Source organism: Microchirus variegatus (genome assembly GCF_963457635.1).
Source record: "Microchirus variegatus genome assembly, chromosome: 17".
Classification (NCBI taxonomy): domain Eukaryota; kingdom Metazoa; phylum Chordata; class Actinopteri; order Pleuronectiformes; family Soleidae; genus Microchirus; species Microchirus variegatus.
Window position 1 is genome coordinate 11,569,734 of NC_139818.1, and position 27,671 is coordinate 11,597,404.

At 41.0% G+C, this 27,671-nt stretch overlaps 1 protein-coding gene across 2 annotated transcripts; it reads right to left on the reverse strand.

Moving 5' to 3' along the window:
- Positions 1-1,048: 1,048 nt before the first annotated feature.
- Positions 1,049-27,235, reverse strand: LOC310939521 (disks large homolog 5-like; the record flags this gene model as incomplete). Of its 2 annotated transcripts, XM_083904288.1 has the most annotated exons (34): positions 1,049-1,941; positions 3,184-3,293; positions 5,092-5,201; positions 5,325-5,452; positions 5,540-5,683; positions 6,153-6,349; positions 6,452-6,622; positions 6,851-6,999; positions 7,289-7,472; positions 7,623-7,787; positions 8,035-8,168; positions 8,256-8,418; positions 8,895-8,972; positions 9,250-9,409; positions 9,494-9,577; positions 10,193-10,314; positions 10,518-10,662; positions 10,769-10,892; positions 11,028-11,978; positions 12,069-12,161; positions 12,864-12,967; positions 13,090-13,265; positions 13,464-13,588; positions 13,685-13,817; positions 14,072-14,197; positions 14,314-14,498; positions 15,467-15,697; positions 16,457-16,769; positions 17,103-17,359; positions 19,109-19,292; positions 20,465-20,608; positions 20,833-21,001; positions 21,678-21,746; positions 26,938-27,235. In XM_083904288.1, 34 exons carry the CDS (start codon positions 27,233-27,235, stop codon positions 1,838-1,840), a joined length of 6,030 nt encoding a protein of 2,009 aa, XP_083760414.1. In that variant the 3' UTR covers positions 1,049-1,837. The 2 variants fall into 2 exon arrangements, with proteins under 2 accessions (XP_083760414.1, XP_083760415.1); XM_083904289.1 differs by lacking the exon at positions 8,895-8,972.
- Between the last annotated feature and the right edge of the window lie 436 nt (positions 27,236-27,671).

Below are 27,671 nucleotides of genomic sequence, written 5' to 3' on the forward strand. Positions count from 1 at the left end.
AAACAATGGCCTTTTAATAATTTAACATTTAAATAATGTTTATTTATTGTATTTACATGGTATTAATTTTTCAGTTTGTGTTATATCATATGATTTACAGCTTTGTAAGCGACTGATAGACATTTTCCAGACTCCAAATAATCATCCACGGACTAACTTAAGCTCTGAGTTATGTAAAGCATCAGAAGTTCTCATTTGACCCCAAGCAATGCCAAATATCTCCCAGCCCATGAGCAGGAGTGTTCTTCTATTATAATAAACAGCCGTGGGAAAACAGTGTGAAAACAATTTCTCACCTTTTACAGTGGTGGTTTACGCCACCTGGTGGACAAACGGTGCATCATTTTTGAGAGGTCTGACATTGACTTGTGAAAGTTTCTCAGAAGTAGAGCTGCCTGCAACTGGCGATTATGTTCACGATTAAGTAAGTAATCGTTTGGTCCATATAATGTCAGAAAACGTGGGTGTTTGTCAAACCTGGAAATGATGATTTTCTCGAATGTCTTATTTTGTCCACAAACCAAAATCATTCACGCTTAATGATTTCTCTGTTATGTGGAGCAAAGAAACCAGAACGTATTCACATTTAAGAAGCTGAAAAAACTTGTTTTAATAATGGTTAATAACCGATTAATCGATGATCAAAATAGTTGATGATTAATTTAGTAATCGAGTGATAGTTTCAGCTCTACTACAAGCAATAAAATCCTATCGTTTCTCCTTTGGGCCATAATCTACATTCCCAGAAACTGTCATCATAATAATCCTTTTTTGAATTATGCTGACGACAAACACTGACAAAAATATGAACTTATCAGAGGTGATGATCAACCTGTTCAAACCGTTGTTTTTGTAGCTGCAGTAAAGTACAACCGAAGTTCCATGAGGGGAAAAAAAAAAACATTGACAACATGTATACCATTAACTGCATTGGTGTTTTGTTTTTTTAATGTTTTGTAGAAATATTAACCTTCATTAGGAGAAAACATGACCCAACAGTGTTTCCATCCAGCTTGAAGATGAAATGTTGACAACGATCAAAGGGGGTGCATGTGAATGTGGTGATAGCTGACCGTGACCCAGAAATAAAACATCCCTTCTTAAAAAAAAAACACTTGAATTGGAACAGTATTTGCAAAAAAAAAAAAACAGACGACCTGAACAAACCGGTCAAACTGACGTTCACGTCGAATGATTCATTATGGCAGTTGTTAATTACAAAGAATGAGAGGTTAAAAATAATTTTAGCTTGGCACAATATCGGTTCTAGTACTGAAATGATGTCAACGGGGGAAAAAGTGGTCGCATCAGACAAGAAAATAGAACAGACTGAAGGAAGCACATTTGCCCCAATTTCTTCTCTATAAATAAGAAAATGACTTGGAAAATAACCTCCTTCCTGTTAACTAGACAACTACACGTGTGTAATAAAAGCTTATAACCAACATCTTTGATTTGATTAGATAAATTAAATGGCAAGAGAATATATATAAATATAGAGAGGGGAACATAGTGCTCCAGTCTATCTTCATATCAAGAATAACATCTTCAGTTTGCATCCATGCAGATTTCTGTGGTCCAAAATATTCATGGAAAAAACATGGGATTAAAGGAGTGCTACTAGATTACAAGGGGAAGTAAAACATTCAAGTATTAAATGCTAGTGTAAACAAATCTATCTGTAGTTACAGTACATCACTATTGTAGTGGGAATATTACACGATCATCATCATCAGTGCTGATATTGGTGTATGAGAAGAGATATTGGTGCTGGCTGTGATGTCTGCAGGATGTACCGATTCACTGTGTCCCATAATAAGCGATAAAAGTGAAATTTCTACGGCGCTCCATCTGGAATCCACAGTACTTTACTCTGCTCCTGCTCCACGACGGTCATGATCTGAGTGCAAATGTAGGAAACGCTGCCTCCTTGGACAACGCCTGTAACACAGTGAGGGGTGGGGGAGATTTACAGGTTAATAACGGCTAAATTATTCATATGTATGCTAACTACCTGTCAAACTCCTGTCGTGTTGTTAAATGAGGATCATCGGTTACTTGCTTAGTTAAAGGAACACCGTTGCTGTGTCAAAATCTCAAAAACCTGTGCACATTTGTGATATCATTTTATCAATTATCAGGAAAAATTACTGATACTGAGTCTGACCAACAATCAAGAATCGGTTTCGTATTTAGATTCACTTCTTTGGTGTTTTTGGACAACACAATACTGTGTAGTTTGATAAACCATCTGACACCAACACGCAGATTTGTGCTGATAATTAAAAATGACATCATTAGGGCTTGGTGCAGGACTTGTCCACTTACCTCTGTGTTACAAATAGATCTGTAATGTGCTATGTGTTCATCTCTAAAGCCCATCCCTATAACTGGCCTCTTTTATAGCCTCATAAATCAGCTGGACACTGGTGTCTCACACTGCTCCTTGCTCCAGATACCAGAACATAAACTCTGATCTATTAAAGACCACAGAGATGCTGCTCTGTCCCCAAAACCCAGCACTGCTACAGACTCTCACTTTTTAAGTGAAGATGACATTAAGTACGATTAGTTCTTCCGAGTAGCTTTGCTCGATGGTGTTTTGTCTGTTCGTGTTTTCCGTTGTGCTCGATATTGAACTTTTCTATCTTTTGATTCTAATGATCATTCCTGAAAACTGTCACCAGTTTCTGTTTGTGTTGCCTATAAAAGGTTGTGGCGGTTTCTGTGCTGTGCTATGATGACCCCGCCCATGCTGAGGATGTGCTATGAAGTCATGGAAAATGACGTGACTGATACCAAACTGAGTAGAGTAGTGCTAGACCCGCATAATGGAAAAGCGCCTCCTAGCGATCATTATTAATCATTGCACTGGAAATCGAAATGCATTCTTTCCAATACTTGAGAATTGAATCACTAACATTTTTTGGTGTCTCTGTGTGCCTGTTTTTGTTTGCGCTTCCACACTTGCACTTGCCAATTTGACCAGCAGAGGCTTATGGCGTGAATGGGGGTGAAGTCTGCGATCTCTGATTGCCTTGTTTTGTTTGAGTTGCAACTTATGTGATTTGCTGAACTGACTGTTTACTCCGTTGAATTATTCGCCACACACCTACAATCACATATTACTACCTCCAAGTAAGTTTTGAACCTCACAGATCAAACTAAATCACTTCCACTAACCTGTGAAGAAGCGGCAGAACTCCTGCTCTATTCTCTGTGCCGCCTCAAACTGCTCCTTGGAATGTTTCTGTGAGAGTTTATCCCGCAGGTACAGAGGATCCTTCTGCTCCCTGATGAGAAATCATGTTAGCATTAGCATTCATAACATGGCACAATATCAGTGATCAAATTGTACCCAAACATTCTTACATAGTCTTGATCTCTGTGCTTTCTTAAAGCTGTTTGCTCTACTGACAACCAACTCTATTTATTTGATTATTTTGTGACAAATGTTTGATTCTAATCGCATCACAAACCTGAGGTAAACACCTTCACACTTTATCTGAACGTGTCAATACTGCAACAACTGCATTGTGGACTGTGTAAACGGTGCAACAACTCGTGATTAAGTATGAACATCTATAACAACTAATATGCATAAATTCCATCAAGGAAAACAAGATCAGAATTAATTGTTGTTTTGCTAATCCAATGAAATAATTGAACAAAGCCTTCAAAAGCCATTGGAAACTAGACCACCGCCAGGGCAGCTCAGCCCCCCACAAAATAGTGATAAAAATAGTGATAGGGTCAAAATTTAATCACTTGTTTCGGGTCCCATTACAGACATTTCCTGCCTTTTCGAGTTATCTTGCTCACAGACAGACAGACAGACAGACAGACAGACAAACACCTGCAAAAACATATACTTCCTGGCGGAGGTCAAAAATACCCAAGTTTTAAAACTGACTAAAACAAACTGATTTAACAAAAGTCACCAGCAATTCATTTTAAACACATACTTGTTAAATGCAGACAATTTACAAAAACTGTGACATTCTGTACAATTATGTTGGATCTCAGTGTTTGCATAAATATGATATCAATATATATAATGAAACTTTGTTCACCACATATGTTGCTATCGATTATTGCCCAGCCCTACACACAGTCCCTGCTCTATAAATCTTTCCAGCTCAGCCCCTCACTCTTCATCCACTCCCATCTCTCCCTGGTTCTTAGTACACAGTCATGTCTCCCAGAGGACAAAAACCCATGAAAAAGCTTGAGCTTCTGTCTCACTGCAGCAGGCAGGCAGTGGGAGGTGTGTTTGTGGCAGCCACTGTGTATGGGGGCACAGATTGGTTTAACCACCCACACCATGAAACGGAGCCACAGACCCTGCAAGCTCTCCCTGGACAGCTGGCACTCAGCTGATGACAGCAGAGGCTTAGCAAGAATCAATCTCCATCATGTTTGTTTTCCTGCTGCACCACTTGTGGGAGTGGGGTTAGTCCATGTGTGGCAGAGAGAATGTCCTTATTTGTTTGTGTTTATAAAAGTACCTTCAGCAGATTCAGTCTTTCCACGCATTGACAGTTGAAAAAGCAGAGAAATCTTTGGAAAAACACGAGGAAGAGGAGGAGGCTGTGTTCTCTGAGCTAATGACACTGATCAAATCAGTTTCATCAATTAGCTTTGATTGTGTCTGCAGGATGAATATGATTATGAAAGCAGCAAGAAATCTGTACATCAATGTCCTGACTGACTGTTTGATCAAAGAGAATTGATTGCATGTCCGTTGCTGGTCAGGAAATATGATTCTTAATTACTGAAATACATTAGTGCCAAATGTTCTGTATTTGAGTGTCCTCTCAACACCATAATTAGTGTCCAGTCAACTAGAAAATCAAAACTGGTGATTACATTTAGTAATATAGACACTTCATGGCTTCTTTTCTGTTTTGATCAATTTTGTAAAAACAATATTATCTGCAAAACCAAAAGCCTTGGATAATTTTTCATCGTGTGGTGTTGAAGGGTCTGAACTTGGACGAGTGGCAGCAAAACCCAGCAAGCTCGTCATGTCTTCAGGCAAGAAATTGAAAGAAAGCAAAACGTACATGAAAAATATATGGGATTACTCACTTTATCTGCTTGGCATTTTTGTAGCGAATAAATATGACGATTGGGTAGATGTGAACACTGTGAAGACGCTCGATGGCGTGAGGAGCAATGTCGAGTAAACAGTGACAGTCCTGTGAGAGAAAATAGCAAAAACGCTGCATGAGAAATGGAGGATGGTTCAAGCATCAAAAAAATCATCCATGATGTTTGAAAAAGACACTTTTCAGGCGTTCCACTCAGTCGGATGAATTTACCTTCTCTGTGATTTCCTTTATCGAGGCAACAGTTGTCACATCAAAATGGCCGCTCCTCCTTTTGTAGTCGATGAACACGCAGTCCTTTACTCCTCGCTCTATTGCCTGCTGGGAGGCCTTCATAATCTCTGCAAGTAAAATGTAGTTCTTCACATCCTATCTATCACATCCTTGAATAAATCAGCTGTGATCACAGACGTATTATTTGAACTCACCAGGCAGACAGCGACAGAACTGTGAAGGAGCCTCCTTCACTAACATGTCCTTACTGGCCTCCACTAATGGTCCCAGGACCAGCACGGGTCTGGGGAACGAGCTCTCCACCTTCTGAACCCGCTGGTACATCAGGTTCCCCCCATCTGAGCAGCAAACACAGAAAAAATACCCACTTGAGATATGAATTTCTATTTCCTGGAAAAGTTACTGTTTAGCATCTGTAACATTTGGGAAGCAGACTCATTTGACTGATCCATTTTTCTCAAACTTCGGCTTTTGGACCTGAGCATGTTGATGTACTTGCACTGAGTTGGAGGTTTATCATACAATTTTGAGATTTAGTCGATTTCTAATTTCAAAATGTCAGACTGAGAATTGTATTTGTATTTCTGACAAATCGACTAAACCTATAATATAGTACTCACATTACCTTCCCTTGTTTTCTTTTAAGATGTCACCACCATAACTGGAAACGAATAATCTCACCTTCACCAAGAACTAACTTATATTAGAAACGTCAGTATCATTAAAAACATTTGAAAGGACACTATTATAAATTAAATATCTAGCAATCTTTTCCCTCACTGAGTTTCCTTCCTTTGCATTTCTTACCTTCTGTGATGGGTAAAGAATCTGTGCTTATGGCGTCCAGAGCCATCAGATCCTTCCCGTCCTTGGATCCACTACGTTTGTGTTTCAGCCTCCGACGGAAGAAGGACCTCCGTGCAGCAGCAGACATGGTCTTGTTGGCGCCGTTATCGTCTTTCATATCAGCCATGCCCTGTCTCCTGCAGAACTCCTGGTCCATCCTGCATGTTCACATGAACTCAACTGTCATCCTGTTCTTTAACAGTTGATGAAGTCAGATGAAAAACCTCCATGTGTTAAAGAAAACTTAAGTCTGGACTTACATGTATTTACTTGGGATCTGCCCTCTTCCTAGCTTATGTGCATTCTCATCAAGTTGCCAGGCCATCCAGTAGCCGAAATTTCCATTAGGCAGCGTATCTTCAACAAACAGGATGTCGTCTTTCTTAAAGCTGAGCTCCTGCTCTGACTCAGCCACCCTCTCATAAAGTGCTCTGACACAAGAGATACATTGGGACAAATAAAGAGAAAGACATACAGACAAATTAACAATCAAAACGTTTACAACATATAAATTCAGTCTCGCTTTCACACAAATCAGTTTTATATAATCGCCAAATGACTTGTGAATATGATGGTTGATTTGGGTACTTAATGAATTCAGGTTCAGGCTTTTCTAAAAGCTACAAAAAACAAACAAAAGCAGTAAATATTTTAGGTACCTTATAAAAAATGCATCTCCGGGGGTTTCTTTGATCGCAACGAGGTTGTCCGCACAGTTCTGGACTTTGCAGGTGATTGTTTCAGCTGGTTTCAACATTTCCAAATAAGCCTCTTCTTTAGTTTTATTTTTCATGCTGACGCCATTGTACTGTTTGAAAACACAGTTTACACAGTTGAGGTTGGCAGCCAACACAAAGTGACTCATCGCTTTCAGGAAGATCAACAATTATACTGAAGGACTTAGTTTGTACTTCACAGTTTTTGCCTTTATGATGCTAACAAATCTGCTCAAGCAGATTTCTTTAGCGATGAACACACATAACTTTTTAAGTTGTCACTATAAAATAATCACAACTACTGCTCAAGCTAATGTGTTTTACATCCCTCGTGCACATAGTGGATTAAAGTCATTGGCTAACAAACACTGCATGTGTTACCTCGAGTAGCAGGTCTCCAGGCAGCAGGCCGTCAGGACACTTAGCAGGGCTGTCGTCATCCAGACTGTCCACAAAGATGCCGTACAGGTTCCCCCCGCAGATCTGAACTCCCAGCTCCACCTGGATCTTCTTCAGCCTCACCAGCCGAGGCTCTGTGGCCCTGCATGAACTTGAACCAGGAAGTCTGAGGAAAAACATGACATTTCACTCCCGTCTCCACCACAATATCTACCTCTTTATTTGGTTTTCATATCTAGATGCAATTAATACCCAGCAATCAATAATCAATACAGCAGAAATGACAAATAACTGCCTATAGTGTTGAGGGTCCTACCGGAAAGAGCTGAGAGGGCTGGTGGCGGGAGTTGTCTGTTTGGATGGCGGCGTCATGGTGCCCTCATCGTGTTCACTCAAAGTATCCACGGCACAGGAATTGTCTGGAGTTGTGGCTCCACTGGTTTGGGGCGTTGGTTGGTTGCTAATGGACTCCATCCGAGAACTGAGAAGAACAGTGGCGGTGTCAGAAATGTTTTGTTTTTGATTGATCGTAGTGACACAGTCCACATATTAGGTGCTCATAAAGTATGTGTATGCAGCAGAACTATTCATTTTCTCAAACAGTAAAGAAAACAACTCCAAATGTCCTGTATCTCCAGATTTGTTTGCCAGATGGTTCATTAAATGATGTAAAATTCATGACCTCAGTCTGTGTAAATAATTGTCGTGCTCTTCCAGGCTGTCATTACCCTGAACGAGAGTGGTTGCCCAGTTGAAACATGTGAGGATTATACTGAGCCAGAATGGTGACGGTGTCACACTGCTGCCCAATCACCAGTCGTGCCTGCTGCTCGTTGGCATTGCGAAGGTTGATTCCGTTAAACTGGAAACAGCATTGATTCATTAGAAACATGGAGAAATGACAAACCACAGGTAGATGTATTTCGTTGAATCGTCGTGGCTGCTGTACCTCGAGGAGCTGATCTCCGTACGTTAAATGAACTTGGTGTGCGATACTGCCTGCAGTCACTTTGGACACAAATACACCGCCGTTTTCTCCACTCACGATGGAGATGCCCAGTGGTTCGGCCCCTTTCTGTATGGTCACACTGCGAGGATCCTCCAGGTATGGCCTTCAGGGGGAAACGAGGGACATTGTGTACAAATATGATGACAACAATGACGATACTTGGAAGAATACATCATGTAATTTAAAGAATCTAAACTTTTCAGAACAAACTATAAAGGAGGTCGTGCTGCTGTCTGCTTTTTGGTGTTAAAATTCAATGCAGCTCCCTCAACAGTGATTTGCATCTAACAAATTATTTAAATCAAAGGTGAACTGCTATAAAAAGAGCTGAAGGAGACATGGGAATTCTGTGAGGCATGCCAATTGCATTTCGACCCAACTCAGTCATGCAATCATACAAAATTCAACAGCAATCTCATTTGAGTTTTCATTTAACTACAGGACTTCCAATCAAATCCAGGACCACTGCTGATAAGAAAGGCTCGACTGTAACATTTATAATTGCATGTCGTACTGAAGCACTTGAACAGTATTTCAGGTGGTGCATACACTGTGGGGTACAGACAGCACAGGACAAACCTCAGGCTTCTTAAAGAGAAGGACTTGGGCTCTACTGCCAGTCCAAGTCTGACAGAGGAAGTGTTATAAGAGACAAATCTGAGAACAAGATTAGAGAGGAAAGAGATCATACACAATCACCCAAACGAGGAGAGAAAGATTTCAGGTTATAATGAACAGCAGAAGGAGGAAAGAGATGAGGACAAAATGACAGATGAGTCATGAGTATGAGATGAGGAAGCTCACAGCTTTGTTTACTGCTTTACAAGCATTTAATCACAATGAACCAGACAGACGCACAGACAAATGGTGGAAAACTCGTCATGTGCTGCTGAATGATGGCAGTGTAACGACTGGGACGTGAGGCTGGCCTTACCCATCTTTCCTCCTGTCACCAACCAGAGCGGGGCTGACTGATATCCTGGGCTGGGTGGAAATGGAGCTTTGTGATGGGCTGCCGGTGAAAGACGTTGTCTCCAGGTTGACAGGGGACATTGGAGGTGTAGGGCTGCTGCACTCTGAATGTGTAAGAGAGCCTGCAGTGGCGAAGCGAGAAGGGCAGAAGTTCAGAATAATAGCTGTTTACTGTTGGAGCATTAACTTCGAATAATCAACTGTACCTCTGTCCGATCCAGTGGAGCGAGGATAACGTGTAGGAGGCATCTTTATCCGTTCTGCCCTAAACTGTAGAGTGCTCAAGGAGCCTAAAGAAAGTCAACAAAGGGTCAGTTTCACTTGATATTGTGTGAGCTGCGCTGATAATTACCTCAGCTGAATGTTAATTAGTCCCTGTCATCACCTGAGCTCAGTCAGAGAGATCACGTTGCATGTTGTTGTTGGTCAGTTACGTTGCTGGGCGAGTCTAAACACTCATTAAATATGCGATACACAGTATCACAAATATCTTGTTTCCACACACAACTGTGTTGTCAAACAATTGGACAATGGCTTGGTTAATGTAGCTCCAGCAAATAGATAAGGAGCAAGCTGCATGGGTCCTTGTAAGCGTAGGTATTTTTGAAATATACATTTCATTATTTCAAATTGGAAGATTGGAAGTCAGCCACAACTGATGCTGAGGCAACAGACTGTCATATGAACTCATGAGGCATACTTTTAGCCTGATATGTTGATAGAAACATTTCTACAGCAATATATCCTCAAAATAATATCCAACTTAACTGCACAAGTTTTTAAGTGATCTTAAGTAACCAGGACATTTGGATAAACCTATTATTCAAGAGAAAATAAATAAATAAATAAATAAATAAAATATTATGTTGTGAATGATATGAGAAACTCAAACATTTCATACGTACCCAGTCTGGCACTGGAAGGCAGGGAGTTGGTGTTGTGAGTTGGCTGGCTGCACTTTGTGTCAGTCGATTCTCCAGCACGCTTGTGGCTGAGGTCTAGGCTGAGGCGACACTGATGCTGGGGGCTAAAAATAGAGGTTATGGTCTCACTAAATGGTCAATTATTCAACTCGGAGCAAGATACAACTTGGTGCACACCACCTGCCCATGAGCTTTAGGGCACAGTAAACATTTCTGTTATTCAAAGATGTTCATTATATATTTGTATGAAACAGAATATTTAGTACTTTTCTTTTAAGAAACTAGTAACATAATATTTGATTTTCACCTTGTGTGTGGATGCTGGTGAACTGAACTTGGAGCTGGAGGACAGTTGTTGTTGCTCTGGATCTCATGGCTCCAGGCGGTGTAGACTGGGTTCCTCATCACAGCCGTCACAGCAGGACATGGGGCTAAACCTCTCTGTGCTGAATCTGAAAAAAAAAACCCATCATTTTAGCGTTTATATAGATGTCAAACATAAATTTATCAAAATTATCAGACATCTTGATTCATTGGCTACTTGATAAGAGGACATACGTGACGTGATGCTGCTGTAGCTGGGAGGTGCAAAGGGCATGCTGTACCGATTAGTTCTCATAGGAGAAAAGCGCAACAGATCCACTGGCTCAGGTGAGTACTCGTCATTAGAGAAACTCTGTACCTGCAAAAGATAATCAAAGTTAAAGGCTGCAATTTTCCATTTGTCGACTGACAATTACACTTCCTGTTCAGAAAATATTCAGTGTAAAAGGAGGACTTAGGACGTGCATTTATCAAAAAGGTAATCAGAATATACCTGCATAGGGACAGGAATGTGCAATGGAGTCACATTTCTCCGCAGTGCCGGAGCTGATTTTGGTCGATACCTCCTCTTTTCCTGGCCCTCTATTCTGCGTCGACTTTTCTCATCCTCTGCAGGTTTCTTGGCTGTGCTCTTAGTTTCTGTTGGAGGTGTGTCGCTGTAATAGAAGTGATTCCCTGTCTCTTCCTTATCCTGTGGGCCTGACGCTTGAGCAGGGGACGCAGGGGGAGTGCCAGTGGTGATAGTAGAGTCTGATGCAGAGCTGTTCTGATGCCGATGTTTGAACCTGAACGAGTCACTTCTGGCAGGTGGGGTGGGAGGAGTCTGAGCGGACTCGGATATTGAGCTCTGTGGCGAGTGCTTGGGTAACTGGGAAACCGACATGTAGTCCAGTTTTGAAGACGGCTCGGGTCTCCTGAAAGCAGTCACATCGAAGATGGACTTCCTCTGTTTGGGTTTTTTGTAGATGGAAAGTTGTGCATATTCAGGAATCGAAGCGCCCGCTATCACTTTAGGCCATGTGCCTCCACCTGGCTTGCCTGGTGAGTTCTGTCCTTGGTCCCTAGCCATCTGAGGCGAGCTGCAGTCAGGGAGCGCAGGGGTGAAGGTGAGGGGGCGATGGTGAATCTCCTGCCTCCTGTAGCAGAAGTCTGGGTGGGGTTCTGAGGGGGCGTGTGACGTGGAAAGGGAGCGGGAGTGCAGAGAGTTGTTGGAAAAGGTCTTGTGGTGAGAATGGGTACTGCTGCTGCTGCTGTCTTGAGAGTCACCTGTGTCCTTTACTCTGCAGCCAAGGTCACAGTTGCATGTGTCAGTTTGTGTGGAACAGTTGTGCTTAGAGTTCCTGCAGTTCCTTGCGTGAACCTCACACGTCTGCAGCCGAGAGACCTTCTCTGTGTCTTTCAAACTTTCCAATAAACTCTGACCAGAGCAGCTCTGTGGGAGGAACTGTTGAGACAAATAAATAATAATAAATAAACATGCATTTTACTTGCCTTATTTGTTAAATATTAAACAAATACAGCATAAGAAATTCACCTTTATGAGGGAGATGCTGAGAGAATCGCGGCAGTTTCTCAGCAGAGACTCACATTCAGTGAGTGACTTGTTATCAAGAGCGATTCCATTGATCTGTCGAGAAAGTCAAATCTAACTACAGCTCGGACAACATGAAAATCACACGGCCTAAATTCACAATCACTTGAGAGTTGTAATAAATTTGCATGTGAATTAGGAAATGGCCATGTCCCATTTCCACAGTGCATCAAGGACAATAAGAGGCTTGTTTTCCGAGTACAGCCTCTGTGGATTTAACCATAACCCCACAGTGGTGGAGAAGCTGACATTCCTCAATTAAAAAAAAATAAAGACATAACTTGCCAATCTGACACTTGCTTCATGGTAGTGATTTCTACACCATGGCTGTGAAGGTACTCCAGATGGGCCCTTATTTTAGTTTTATAATTGAGCTTGAAAAGAAACATAATATTAAATGACTAATTAAAAAATAATGATGTTACTATGTAAATATTTCATGAGCAGATAAGGGACAATTCATGGGTTATTTATGTGGAGCCCTTTGTTTTCTCCTCGATATGCAGAGGCCAGATTTAAATTTATGTCTGTCATTTATGTCTGTTCTGAATAAACTTGATCCTATCGTTTTGCATGTAGATCAAAGTTGTGATTTAAGACTTGCACTTGCGATTCGTAAAAGGATTGTAAAACGCCTCGTTTGAAGTAGATGATCTGGAGAGCAAAGGGCACAAGACGATAGTGTCACAGCATTTTGAATATTCAAAACCTAACTAGATTTTCAGGCATCATACTCACAGCTAAAAGTCTGTCACCAACAGAAAGAGTGCTGTCGCGTATCGCTGGACTGCCTGGAGCCAATGTTGCAACAAACACTCCATTTTCCAGGCCTATGCCACTGTCTGAAAGACAAGACGGAGGGAATCAGAAATCCTAATTACTTTATTTCAACAATCATAATCCCTTTTTTCATAAGTTACTTATTTACAGCATTCATTTTTATTCTTTTTAATTGTAAAATTACCTTTGTGTCCAGCCAGGTTAATCTGGATTGGAGTGACAATGCGTCCCCCGAGTGACTTTCTCCTGCGAACCACCATGTTGATCACTCCCTCTCCACTCAGCACCGCTTTGATCACCTGCTTCCTGTCCTTATTGGTCAGGTCCACATCATTAATTTTCAACAACCAATCATTGACCCTGCACAGAGAGAACATGGATGATTGCAGACTCAAACGCATAAAGATTCATATAATAAATGCATTTAAACAGTATATTCTATGGTGAAGTACACTGAACTATAGTAGAATAAAAAAACTAAGGCCAACACTGATTATTAATGAAACATTTTCCAAACAATTTGATTTACCAGAAGTAGTAAAGCAGTGAGACTTTTACCTTAATCTTCCTTCAGCCATACTTCCTTTATCCACCTTGCTGACAAATATGCCACAGTCTCCTGGTAAATATGGATCATTTACCCCTTCAGCTATATCAAACCCAAGTGCTTTCAAGTCCATGTCCTGGCAAAAAAAATAAAAAGATTTCCTTGTACATTTAATTTATTCAAAGATGAGTCAATTTACTGAATACAAAATAGAGATCAGAGTGTCTCTTACTCTGTGCTTCTCAAATTCAACAACTTCCGTCTCCCACTCCATTGAGTCTGTGTCAATGGCTGAATCGTGTGAACTGTGAGCCATTAACTGACGAAACCTTGCCTCTTCTTCCAACTGGTCCTCCATCTTTTCTCTAAGGAAAACAGAAAACAAGAGACTATTAAAGGCTGTTCAATGCGGTCACCTTTAGCAGTAGTCTTTCTCCACTGGGTGTCACTAAAGTTCTTGTTAGAAATCTCAAGATCCCCAAACAAGAGGATCACACATTATTTCACACAGGGAACTTTGAGAATAAATCTACATTTTTAACTTAAATATAGTGCAGAATGGCGTGAGCCTGACAAGATGTTTAAAAAAAGATGTTTAAACAGTGGGGGTATGACTCACTTCAGTTCTTTGAGTTCCCGCACAGCATCATTCTTCTGTTTCCTCATGTCATCCAGATTCCTCAGAGCATCTGCCAGATCACTCACAGCTCGGTCCCTCTCTCGCCTCAGGTTGTCACATAGTGTGCTGACAGATGAAAGCATTTTCATAAGGCAGCGCACACAATGCAAACAAATCTATTTCTATATATATGAATATAAATCTATATATAGCAACCAATTGTATTGGGCAGCAGTTTTTACCGAATGCTCTCCCTTTCTGCCACGATCTTGTCCCTCTCCTGAAAGGCCCAGTCACGTCGACACTTGGCGACCTCGGCCTCCTGCAGAGCCTCCTTTAGCTCCTGAGAAATGGCCTCACACTGTTTCCTCAGCACCTCTATCTCCTTGTTGGCTCGCTCCATGTCCATAGTGGCAGAGTCTTGTTTCTGCAGGAGTTGAAGTATGCATAGATTTTGAGTATGGTATTTGACATTATATGAACAAACGAATTTCGAACATTTGTGACTCCTGATAATCAGCTTCAGTCAAAAACAATTGTCTGTCAAGAACTAGAACAATAACTAAATGTTTGCAAATCAAATTCAAACAAATACATATATTCCTGGTGGATTACTTTATATGTAATTCTTTGAGATTACCATCACTGTATGTGGTAACTTGTTGTGTGTTAATCCTTCAAATCCATTGATGTATTGCTTAAACTTGGTTTCCAGGATGTTTTTTTAATTATTTTCTCACTTGTATATGTAGCTCCACATCCAATCAATTTATGTCCCTTGCATCTCCCAATGCAGCCTAACGGCTTTACTAGATTAAAGAGGAGTTATATATGTTTCATAAAAGCAATCTCTACAAAAAAAGTCGAAGCAAATTCGAGCCATAATGTTTTGTAAAGGTAGTTTGAGGTGAAACGGTCAAAGGCTGGAATAGACTGTAGTTTGCAGAATGTTTCACAAATGTAGTTCTAATGGAAAGTCTACTTTCATAATTGCACCACATGTTCTCTATTTCGCTCTCAAGAAAACTGCACAGACTGTTCAGTGGAGTGACGGCATTAATTAAGTCCGTAGCTATATTGATTTCATTAGATGTTAGTGCAATACTGATAATTATCCACTTCTGATGCCGCAGTTTTTTTTCCCCCCTCACACTTCAAAGTCAAAGAGCCTTTTCACTGTAATTGCTGCTAATTTTCTAATGCCTGAATGTCAGGATTTTCATCACAATTAGTCCAACAATCACACATATCTCAATAGAATCCATGTGTGGAAACCTGCCAGCTGCAGAAAAAAACATTTACTACAACTATACGAGATGGGAGGAGAGGATTATTGTAAAAGGAATAAATCAATCCCTCCATTTGTAATGACAAATCTCCCATCTGTCTGGGTACCTGTCTGGCCTGGTAATACTCTCGCAGCAGCTGGTCCCTCTGAATGATGGCCTCCGTCCTCTCCTTGCGGGCCACGTCTCTTTCCTCACGCACCGTCTCGATGTCCTTGCAGGCCTGACTGAGCTCTTTCTGGGCCTCGGCCTTGTCCTTTACCTCGTGGCAGTATTTCTCCAGCAGCTCATTCTTTTCACAGATGGCCCGGTCCCTATCCACCAGAGCTGATGCCAACTCCTTCACAAAAACAAAGCAACAGAGGGGGAATATAAATCAAAAGTGGAAACACGTATGCATTGTGATGCATAAAAACTATATACAGTACTGTCAAGAAAGAATGCTTTTGCACATATCAATTCTAATTGTTTATTTTTATCAATTACCAAGTGAGCCTAAATCAAATCAATATTTGATGTGACCACCCTTTGCCTTCAAAACAGCATTGATTTTGTGGGATTATAGTCAGGTGTATGATTAACCAATAACACCATAGAGCCAGTGCCAATGATCATTTTCATACAAAGGTTAGAGCACAGTAAGAGAAAAAAGTGTGTAGGAGGCTTTAAACTGGGCGAGGAACAGCCACACTCTGCTACCAAGGTGAGGTTATGGAAAATCATGTCACAGGTCGTACACCTTGGCAAGACGAGGTAGTTTTTTACGACATCAGCAAGGTCTCTCCCAGGCACAGATTTCAAAGCAGACTGGGGTTTCTGTCAAAAACTGTGTGCAAGTTTAACTAGAAGAATTGATGCTGTTTTGAAGGCAATAAAGTCTGTATATGACTAAAAACAAATAATGACAGCAGTAGCCCTAACCCATAACCAGCTGGAGTAGAGTAGATACAATCATACAGTAACATAAATATTAAGCAATAAGTCAGTCATTGGGTTTACTTGGTCACTCATTGCTAACTTCAAAGCAATGTTCAGGAATTATACGTGATTTACAAATCTCATTCTCAGTGTAACATGGTGGGCCTGTTCCAGCAGTTACCTGTCGGAGAGCCTCCAGCTCCTCATTGGCCACCCGCCTCTCTGAGGAAGTGTTCTTCAGCTTGGCTTCTGCCACCTCCAGCCCAGTGTGAAGTCTGTCCACTTCTTTGATCACTTGGTCTCGCTCGCTCATGATCAAACGGTACTCGCTGATCACCGAGTCTCGCTCCTCCTTGTATTTTTCACAATCCTTCACCGCCTTGAGCTGCTGGGTCTTGAGCCGCGTTGCCTCTGACTGCAGCCGATCCATCTCCCGCTGCAGCTCCATGTTCTGGGCAGCGGCCTTGGACAGTTCCTGATGTGTGCTGTCAAACCTGGACCAGAGAGAAAAAGCAGTGTGTTTTTCTCTAAAGTTTCATCCCTTGAAGATATTTGTGTTCGGTGTAATAAAAAAAAAAGAAGAAAGGAAAATATGGTAATAGAGGAAAAGTTCAACTGGTGAAAGCGAATACTCATGTGCAAAACTTCATCTGCCTTAGATTAAGAATGTTTTAAGTTTTGTGCAGATTTGACCTTGGCAGTGAACGCAAGTGCAGAGTTTGAAGCAAAGTTTTCTGTAACTGCTTTTAATCCTTAGATTTTTGTGCAACTTCTAGAGCTGTTGGCTTAATGTGTTTAATGTGTGATGATATGATTCCCAGCTTTACCTTCTTATAGAAGAGGAGTACTGCTGCTGATAGTGGATGGCTGCATCTCTCTGCTTCAGCAGCATGTCCACTTGTTTCTGGAGACGGTGATTCTCCTCCTCTGCCTGGTCCAGGCGACTCAGGTCTGCATTGTGACTGGCCGTTTTCTCGTTATAGCGCTTCCTCAGAGCCTCGTAGTCGCCCTTTGTGGCCTCCAACTTGTCGACAGCTGTGTCGTACAACTTGTTGAGGACATCAGATGACCCATCTCTCATCACCTGGAAAGGACATAATCTTAGTGACGTACTGAATGAGATGCATAATGACATGACATGTTTGAAAACATGTCAAAATTACATTTGAAGTGACTTATTTAACTAAACTTTGGTCTTTGCTCATAAACGTAACTTAAGCTCTTAAGTAATCAATTAAAGTTAGCAGGCACTTCACTGTGTGCTGAGGTGGCAGGAGCAGCATAGCAGCAAGACACATTCTGTACAAGTGAAGAGCTCTACTCTCCTGCACAAACAAACTATGGATGAAGGGGTTACATACTAAAAATAAAAACTTGCACACTAATCAATTAATAAATCAGTTTGGTGTAGTTCAAACAAACTCTGCTGTAAGAGCTATCACTAAGACCAAAACCACCTGAAACAGGGAGCCTCCGTCTGCTTTTAATCAAGACTGTGCAGGTTGCCTGTGGTTCAAACATTAACAGACTGTGTGACAGCTGACATGTGACATTCATTAACTGAACTACTCGTACATTTACTTGATACATGTGCTGATCACAGGAACATCCAGAGGAGAAACTTCTCTGTTGTTTATCACATCCCTCTTAAGTTTCCCCCTGGACTGACATCACTCGGTTCGATGTATTCCTTATTTGAGTGACACTGGAGAGTAGTTTACCTCATGATGAAACAAACTCTGGAGAGTGAAGCATGAATCCTTGTTACTAAAGAGCCATGAAAGATGTTCCCCGATGGCTATGTGAGGTATTGCTAACATGTAATGATGATGACACAATATGTCAGATGGAGTAATGGGAAGAAACACAGTTTAAGTCATTTGTCTGATTTGAAAGCATGTTTTGATTGATGGAGACATTGTCTGTCCAACCCCATTTTTCTGAATCATGTTGACTTGTCTTCTTGGAAGGAATGATCACAGAGAGAAAAATAAACCGGTTTAGGTCTCAAGTGCAATTCATTACAGACCAGATTTAATGGTTCATATTAATAACTTCAACTTCTTGCATCTGACTTCCACAACAACTTCAAAGTCGGCATTGCGTAGCACTGGTGCCCTTAGTAAGTCACCCGCCAAACGACCCCTTGGATAGTCATGCAATTAAAAGACGGGCAGATGGTTCTTGTATTTATAGACCAGATAGTACAGTACCTGTTCAATATGTGTGAGTATTTGTGTGTGTGTGTTTGAATGGTCACTGTCACTATTATATGATTTTTAAAAATAAATACAGAAATTGAAATAATGACATAATAGCACTGGCAAATAATGATAGAATATTATTATATATATTATTATTATAATTCAGTGGGCACTGTGTGGGATGTGGCTCTTTTAGCGATATATATGTCACATTTATATGGATAACTCTTGAGTTTCTTATCTAAACAACTAAGTTGGCACTGCACACACTGGTGCCCTGTGTAAGTCACCTGCCAAGTTTGAAGCCTGTCAAGCGTCCTGTCGGATAGTTATGTGATTAACAGACAAACCTTCCTTTTATTTGTAGATAGATGTGAACACGACTGCCCTCAGAAACCACACGTATGCACACATTTGATAAGTTTTTGCATGCGTCCTTAACAAAAACTATGTCTTGAATTGATCAGAAATGGAAACTGTTGCAATTATGTGAGTGAGATTTAGCTGAAGAGGAGGTCGCTCTCTCCTCCGATGGCGTCTGTTTGTGTTCACACACAAAGCCCTGAACCTGTAATATGAATATCTGGTAGATGTATAAGCATGAAAGCAATGGCCATTTATCTAGATACCTGCTGGTGCAGCATCCTCATATCAGCCACCTCTCTTTGGTCTTCATCGTGCAGTCTCCTCAGCTCCTCACAGGCCTGTTTCACGTGGTTGTGCTCCCTGACCAGCTGGATATTGTCCTGTCTCACTGCCTCCAGCTCGTCTTTCATCTGGGCGTGCTCGCTCACCTGGCGGCTGTGCAGCGTGCTGAGGACATACCACCACAAGTGCTATCAGACTGCTGGCACTGCTGATGTCGAGCAGTTGCTAAAAACTCCAAACTGACATGATTTTATACTACTTTGTTCTCTACAAATTGTGTTAGATGCTCCGTTTGCTCTGATGTCAGCAACTTTATATGAGTAAACTTCAATCGATCAACATAGAAAACTTTGAACTCATTAAGGGTTATAAAAGGCTCAATAAAGAACTCCTACTCAGTAGCTACTTGGTATGTATTCAAATAATCTTAACATAGTAATACTACATGGTATAATAGTTACTGCATCCTCTCTATATTTACACATAGCCTATTTTTCCAGGTCTAAATGTAATTTAATAGACGCTCATTACTTTTCGGCTGATATAAACAGCCTCTTATAAAACTGAATGACTGTGGCCACAAAAAATGCTCCATAACTGCTGAGTGCTGTGTGTGCCTGTGACCTATTGATCCAGTCCAAGTCATACATCAGCCATGAATGTCAATTCCCATTCACACAGGATGGTGTTTAGTGTCACTGGACAAGTGCAGAGGCAGACAGGACATAATAATAAATAGACTGTCTGATGTGCAAACAGGGCCCAGAGGGAGCGGCTTAAATACGGCAATAATCCTTCATCTGTCTGTTTGCATTTGGACCAGATGTTGGTTCCCTACACTTTGGAGACAGTATGGCATCATTAAATCAGACAAATGGACGAGCCTCCCCTTCATGTCAACTCGGCACAGCTTATTTCACAGAACAACAAATGTTCTGTTCATAGCATTATCCTCATGGCACAGATGTCGTGCCATGCACATAGTTCAGATGATGATTGCAGAGTATGCTTTTGCATGAACTAGAAGTAATACAGTTTTCAGTCACGACCTTTTGGTCTGAAAAGATGACTCTGGATTTATGCTACGACTAACAATCAGTAAGATGAAATTGATTAAAGGATGCAAGGATTCTTTTTGATGGCTTAACTCAACTGTGTTTGCACTAGTATAAAGACTTCATCCCTATTCTCACAAAATTCAGCTCAATGCAATCTGCTGTGAATATGTCAACTGAATCCCAGAAAAAACCCTGGAGGCTGTGCACAAATGCATACATCACAAATATAGCGGCTATTAAAACATTTACAAAAGGCCCTGTAGTAAGCTTTTCACTCACTGGTAGAAGTCTGCTTTCTTTACAGCCTCCTCACACCTCTTCAAAGTGCTGCTGTGCTGGTTCTGAAGGGATTGCAGGTCTGTCATTGCCTTCATGCACTGCAGCTTCAGACGCTCATAGTCATGACCTGCTTTTGAGTTTGGTCTGTTTTAAAGCAAGAGAAAAAAGGAGACAAGATGCATCAAATTAAGTTTTGATTTTTGAGTATGACCGGGATAGATGTACATAACTAAAAATGTACATTTTACCAGGTGAGCACATTTTGAAACAATGTTTTATCGTCTGTATTTAAGGAGTGCAGGTACACACATCACTGTTAATATTTATTATGGAACATTTATTTTATTAATTTTTTATGAGAACACAACCTGCAGTCATCAAAGGTGGTTCCAGGCGAAGAGAGAGCCAGGCGTTTGCGCAGTTCATCCCTCTCACGGGTCACATGTCTGAGCTGGAATAGAACTGTCTCCATCTTCTCGTTCACTGCGTGGCTGTCCATGTGGACGGGCGGAGGGGAGGAGGCTTGAGCAGGTGTACCTGTGGGAATCAGCATGTCACTAGTGGCACGTGCCCTTTACATCAAAGTGTACAACGAGGGCTGATTTCATGAACTGATTCAATAGGTATATTTAACTGCAACACACATTTTGCTCAAGTGTTAAAACCAGTGAAAAAACACACACTGAACTTATTCTGTCAACACATGAAGCAATATATTACATATTCATACATTTTACAGTAAGTCATAAGAAAATTAATTAAACTTAATTATCTTTAGTTTAAATAATTGCTTACTTTTTTAAAGGTGAACATGTTTAATATTCAACCTTTCAAATTCAAATTATTAACCTCAGTTCTTGTGAAAATACCACACAGAAACCCCTGATACAAATCAAAGTTTCTCTTTCAGTGGCATGGAGCAGTCAAATCCTCTCTCCCTTTAGAAAATTACTAAACTGACCGTGTGTGTGTGTGTGTGTTGAGGGGGGTCTAAATCCTTTTCACATCTGTGTAATCACTTGCATGTGCTCAGTCTAAACAGGCAGCAACCAAATGACTGACAAACCAATGACTTGTTTATCAAACTGTGATTGGCTACTTAGAAAATGCCCATTTTTTTTGTTTGTTTTATTTTGGGGGGAAACGATCCAGGACTTTTTTTTCCCACCCAACACCTGAACACCACCACCACCACCATGAGCACGACACTCACCTAAGCTGCTCAGAGAGCTGCTGCTTTCAGAGTCCGACGGCATAGTGGACAGGACACTGTAAGTGGACCCTGCATGGAGAACAAAAACATTAAAGTCAGCTTTGAGTGTACTCGACCATGTCTGCATTATAGTTGGATGATTATCTCCAGCATTGTATGCTACATCAAGGCTCTGCAGCTTGGATTACATTCTGAGGCCTTTGCTGAAAAAAGGCCAGCTGCCGGCATAATAAGGTGGGACTTTCCCCAACTTGGGATGACTGGCCTGTGGGCTGACAGCAGAGTGAGGCTAATTATTAGTTGGTCAGGGAGCTTGAATACTGACTAGCCAGGGCCCCAAAGAGGCTGAAGCCTCAGAGCTTCTCCTTTTATCTTCTCTGACAACATCACACAGTCCCCCCTGTGAAAGCCCCAGCATCTTTTATAGCCTACAGTGATCCATAATTAACTGTACAGAGAGGAAGCCTCAGTACAACACTTAGTATTGTTGAAAACATGGTTGTTAGTTGAAAACTAATGAAAAGTCATCTTTGAAGAGAGGCATGAAACTACCAACTGTTTAAAAAGAACTCTATGAACAATAAAACCACCATGTGGCATCTTTGTATATATTCCATCATCATGTTTCGGTCACTTTCTTTGCTGCAGAAGTTTAAAAAAAAAAGTATCACACTGAGCTGTACAACAGAATACTGAGGAAGAGTGTTCCTGAAGATGTTCAACTATCGCTCAAGCAACTATGATGGAGTTCATAATGCTTTTAAGGACTGTGAAGAATATTGTGTGAAGAGTCGGGCTGCATCGATTAATTGATCATTATTCAAATGATCAATTAATCTACAGCTATTTTGATTATTGATTAATCATGTTGAGCTTCTTCTTTTTTATAATTAGGACTGTCTGATTTTTCAAATTCTTAAATGTAAATATTTTCTCGATTCTTGATTCATTTCACAAAGAAATAGTTAAAACGGAATCATTTCGGATGTGGACGAGAATTCTCATTCTCATTTTGAGCTTTGGGAAATACTGATCAATGTAATTTAACATTTTCTTATATTCTATGGACCAAACAACTACACAAAAATGATCAGTAAATTAATTTTAAGGTCAGGTCAGGGCAGTTAGTTTGCTTCAATATCAGTCGAAAACCAAAAAAAAGCCTTCATTTTCCTTCATTAACCATGATGGTGATTTGTCTCATTACTGAACGCCGTCCCATTTAATGCAAGATTTCCCATTTTCCTGCAAGTGTGCCACACATAAGGGACTTCATCATCTTTGAGGTGTGTAACACAAATCTTGAGCAAACAAACACTTACTGACGTCTCATTTGACTGTGGGGTGAGCAGATTGTAGTTCGGTAAAATCAGCAACTTCCATCTCTAGCCCTGAATTCAAAGCAGGAGCATGACAAACGATTCTATTTACGCATGTCCCAGTGCCCTAAATCAATCCCTGGTTGGCTGAGTTCCCACCAGCGAAAGGAGACCATGAGTTTGATTAAGACTGGAAGGAGCCCAGCTAACATGGCTCACCCCTCTTTTTCCCAGCAAAGTACTGAAAGAAAAAAAAGACTGATGTGCCTCAGGAACCGTGGCATCCCATGGATCAAGCTCTCTTTGTTCTCGCTCTAGCTTAAGTTTCCCATGACTCTGTTTGAGCAAAGAGTGTCTCAATGGGCAAGGTTCAGTGTGTCATAGCTCACTCACTTTTCTGCTCCGTGAAAGTCATGTGACTTGGAACCTCGCTGTGGTCTGACCCTCACCACTCAAGTTTCTCATTTAGTTTGATTTCTTTGCTACAGTCGGAGCCACTCAGTCCGCTGAAGACATTTTCACATTGACCTAAAACTTTCACGAGAACAAGATGGGAAAGAGGGGAAAGTGTTGTGTAGTTAGATCTGCAGATGGACACTATTTTTATTAGGGTTGAGAAGAACAACACTGTATCCTGATATCACCAGAGATTACTTTTGATACTCAACATTACTGGAGCAAAGTAATAAACACAATATATTCGCTAATCTCAGGGGGAGTGATGTTCATTTTTATTTAATTTTTTTTAAACCAGTACCTACAGTTCAATACTGTATTAAAAGGTTGGCCTTAAGTGCACCTTCTAAAAGTCTAAAAAATAGGTTGACTTCATTTCCTTCCTCATAAAACATTTACAAAGAAAAAATCATTAATATCACAACAATTTCCATTCATCCATTTTCTACTGTTTATTCTCCACATGAAGGTCGCGGGGGGTGCTGTGCGAATCTCAGCTGACATAGGACGATAGGCGGGGTTCATCCTAATCGACCTAGTGACATGTGACTGAAATGTTGCTTACAATTGCTTTGCGGACTATTACTACAAGCAGATACAAATGTGGATATTGAACAATTAATCCTTCTCCTGATCAAGATCAGTGTTATTTTACAGTGGCACAGATGAGCCATGTAAGCCATAAAGCCCCCTTGTGATATGCTGTCTTCATGTTACTGTTCTTTAAGCAGAAAACAATCAGTCAACAAAAGATCTCTGCTGTCAAGTCCTTAACTTACAGTGATTAAATTACAAAATATTATTATCGATTGAAAAAAGCAAGTATAACCTCTGTGATAAACATGTACGCATTCAAAATACTATATTACAAAATATGACCACTACAGTGAAAGTATTATAGCTCTGTGATCATTTTAATGGCTTCAATTATCTCTGTTGTTGTTGTGATTGCAATGGTTGAGGTTAACTGAGGAAACTCTCAGTCATTAACAACGGTTTGATTTCAAAAGCTGTTCTATTTATCCATTTATTGTCCTGCGGGATTCTGGGTGACTGGGGAGGAATATGATCAGGCTGTTGACAGTGCATATTATTTAAAAACTGTCTGTAACAAGCTACTGTTTTCGTGGGGAAAGGCCCTTCTTTTGGCTGTGCAGTGGAGGAACCTGTCCGCCCAGTAGCAAAAAGCAGCTCAGCCCATAAGTGTCCCATGTGACTACCAACAAGGAGCTGCAGACTCCACCAAACTGCGAAAGCCAGCCGAGTGTATGTTCATGTACAAATCTATTTTGCAGGAGAAAGTATATTCAGGCTCCATTTTCAACTTGCACAATTGTGAAATGCAGCAGAAAAAAAAAAAAAAGATATGAGAGATATGAGCTCACTCTACCACTTCACGTCTCTTTATAAATAATGAGGGCAGAATAAATGCATAATTAACACCTCAACATTAAGCTCAAGAGTGTAGCACGATAGCTGACCGTGAGCAAATTCAGCTGCTGAGCAAGGACCATAGCATGACCACTGCTGAATATTAGGTTTATACAGTATGAAAAATTAGACGTTGACTTCTCAAAGTGGTGGGAAGTATGTCAGCACACAGGAGCAACTCAACCTCATTCGACACTGAATGCATGCCAGAGAAGAGTAAAGACTGAGATATGAGCCATCTTATCAGTGTATCATCTACAAACAGCAGTTTGTTTTGTTTGCACGTGACCAAACAGTCGAGTAGAATACACAAGGCTTCACAGAAAGGCCCTGTCATAGAATTTGAATGAATATGAAGTATAAACCTGCCTTACAATGTTTATGTTACAGAAGAAAAAACCCTAATGCCACATTAGGTCTAATTCTGATTTCACTGTAAAAAGCATACATGATACTGATAATCAATATTTTCTGTAATTCATAAAGTAACTAAATCCTTGGATGTGAGGATTTTAGATGACAATAATGCAGTTGCAGCTCTTTGAGAGCTTGAGCTTTGCAATATGTGATGAGCATTTGTAATATTGTATGATATTTTACTGACCAAAAACTGATGATAAAAGTTAATATTGTACCATGACACAAAAGAAACCAACATCTTTCATTCTCCTCTTTGTACTCAATGCACAATACCACTGGAAACGAGAGTCAGTCGCTGCACTGTGTGCATTAACACACATTTAATTCATCACTCACTTCCCTCATGTACTTAACGTTGACAGTGGGTTATTGATTCCCCCCCTCACAAATACACGCAGCTCTGCTTGCCACGACATTGATTGTTTGAGTCAGTTTTAGGTCCATTAAATATTTTCACAGAACGCAACAACGGACTATGCTTTTAGTGAAACTGCAAAAGAAACAAGCACAATGAAGGGAGTGTGTGCTTGTTTTTCTTTTCTTTTTCTTTTTTTTTTTACTGTTTTTACTGTACAATTTCTTCTGGAATACACTTTCTCAGAACCAGTCGTACTCATAGGGCCCAAAGTCTGGTCCTAAAGAGACAGAACCTAATTTCTGAGGCCCTGGTGGAGCTTGGTGCTAAGATGTAAAATGTGGTTATAGGTTAAGATTAGGTTTATGCACTTAGGTTATGGATAAGGTTAGGGATTTGATAATTATGTCTGAATGTATGGAAGTCAATGCAGTTTCCTGAAGAGCTGTGCAAACTTGTGTGTTAGAGACGTCTTGATTGTGACGCAATGTTGGCTCAGGTCCATTTTTGTAGGTTCTCACACCTTTAAAGGGGCTTTTCAAAGGTTAAAGATCCAGTGTGCATGAATTAGTGACATCTAACGATGAGACTGTAGCAAACAGAGGACCCCTCCACTCACCCATCACTTTCCCAAGAGCGTTAATAAACTAAAGTGGTTCTGCGTACTAGAAAGCTGCATTTGCGTAATAGAACTACGGTGGTCTTCAAATCACAAATTGGCTGATTTGCCCATTTGAGCCACTGTGGGAACATGACTGCACAAGATGGTGGCTGCTGTAAAGCAAGGCCCTTGCCAACCAAATGATTTTCATTGTTTAATTACAACGGTAATGCAAACAAAATTATAGGCAATGTAACCAATGTCAGCCAGAAAACTTTGCAAAATATCACACACTCGATCTTTAAGACAGTGTTTTAGGGTGAGTTTAAAGGCTGGGGACTGGCATCTTATCAAGTTGGTTCGTGTTAGGGACTGCTGGGGAATCGATTCAACTACATGTGTCCTCACAACTATAGAAGAGAGAGTGTGTGTGTTTGCATCTGTCTGAGTGTTTACGTGTGTAAATAAGCATCAGGTCCCATGATTGTGCAGCTCTCCCACTCTCAAAGGAAGTTGCTCAAGGGAAAAGTCGTGCCCTTTATGTCACTGTCATATGGTCATTACTCCTCATGGTAGTTGGGTCATTATCAGATCATAACCATCACTATCAACACATAATACAGTTATAGACGGTCTTTACAGGACATGTTTGTCACAGATAAGTTCATTGTTTCTCACCAGTCGTGTGATCCACTGGTCCAGAACCATTCAGCAGCACCGAGTGCAGGTGAGGGTGGGTCTCCTCCAGAGCCGAGCAAAACTCTGCGAAATGGTCTCTGTCCTTACTTAGGAGTATCTTTAGGAGGAGGTCCACTTTCTCGGAGTTGGAGGAGCAGCTGTGTCCCAGCTCGTAGCGTTCAGACTGGCTGAGGGTCCCGCAGTGAACCAAAACATCCACCACCCGCTCCACGTCTGTTATCGACTCCACTAAGTTCTGGTAGCATTTCTCCAGCAACTCTTTATGCTTGGGCTCCATCTCTGCGCCTTCTCCGAGTCGCTCCCTCCTCCCACCTCCTCCTCCACCACCACCACCCTCCTTAGCTTTAACCAAACCAGCTTCGGGACAAATCCAGCGTCTTAATCTTCCTGGTCGTCAACTTCACTTCGGACTACAGCGACTCCGCAGTACACTGCTGCTCGGCCCAGTTAGGACGGTTCTCAACCACAACTGAAGGATACACAAGAAGTAGCCATATTTGTTGCCCAAGGCTGTTGACTGCACGGAGATGACAACACATTTTCCTCAACCGAGCTCCTGCTCCGTACTCCTCCCGGGAAAGAAGAAGAAGAAGAAGAAGAAGAAAAAACTCGACGTATCTGCCACTTTCACCTCCTCTCTGCAAACGCGACACACGTCCAAGGCACACACGTCCTAAAACCAAGTTCTCGCTACATCATGAAAAGTGTAGAAA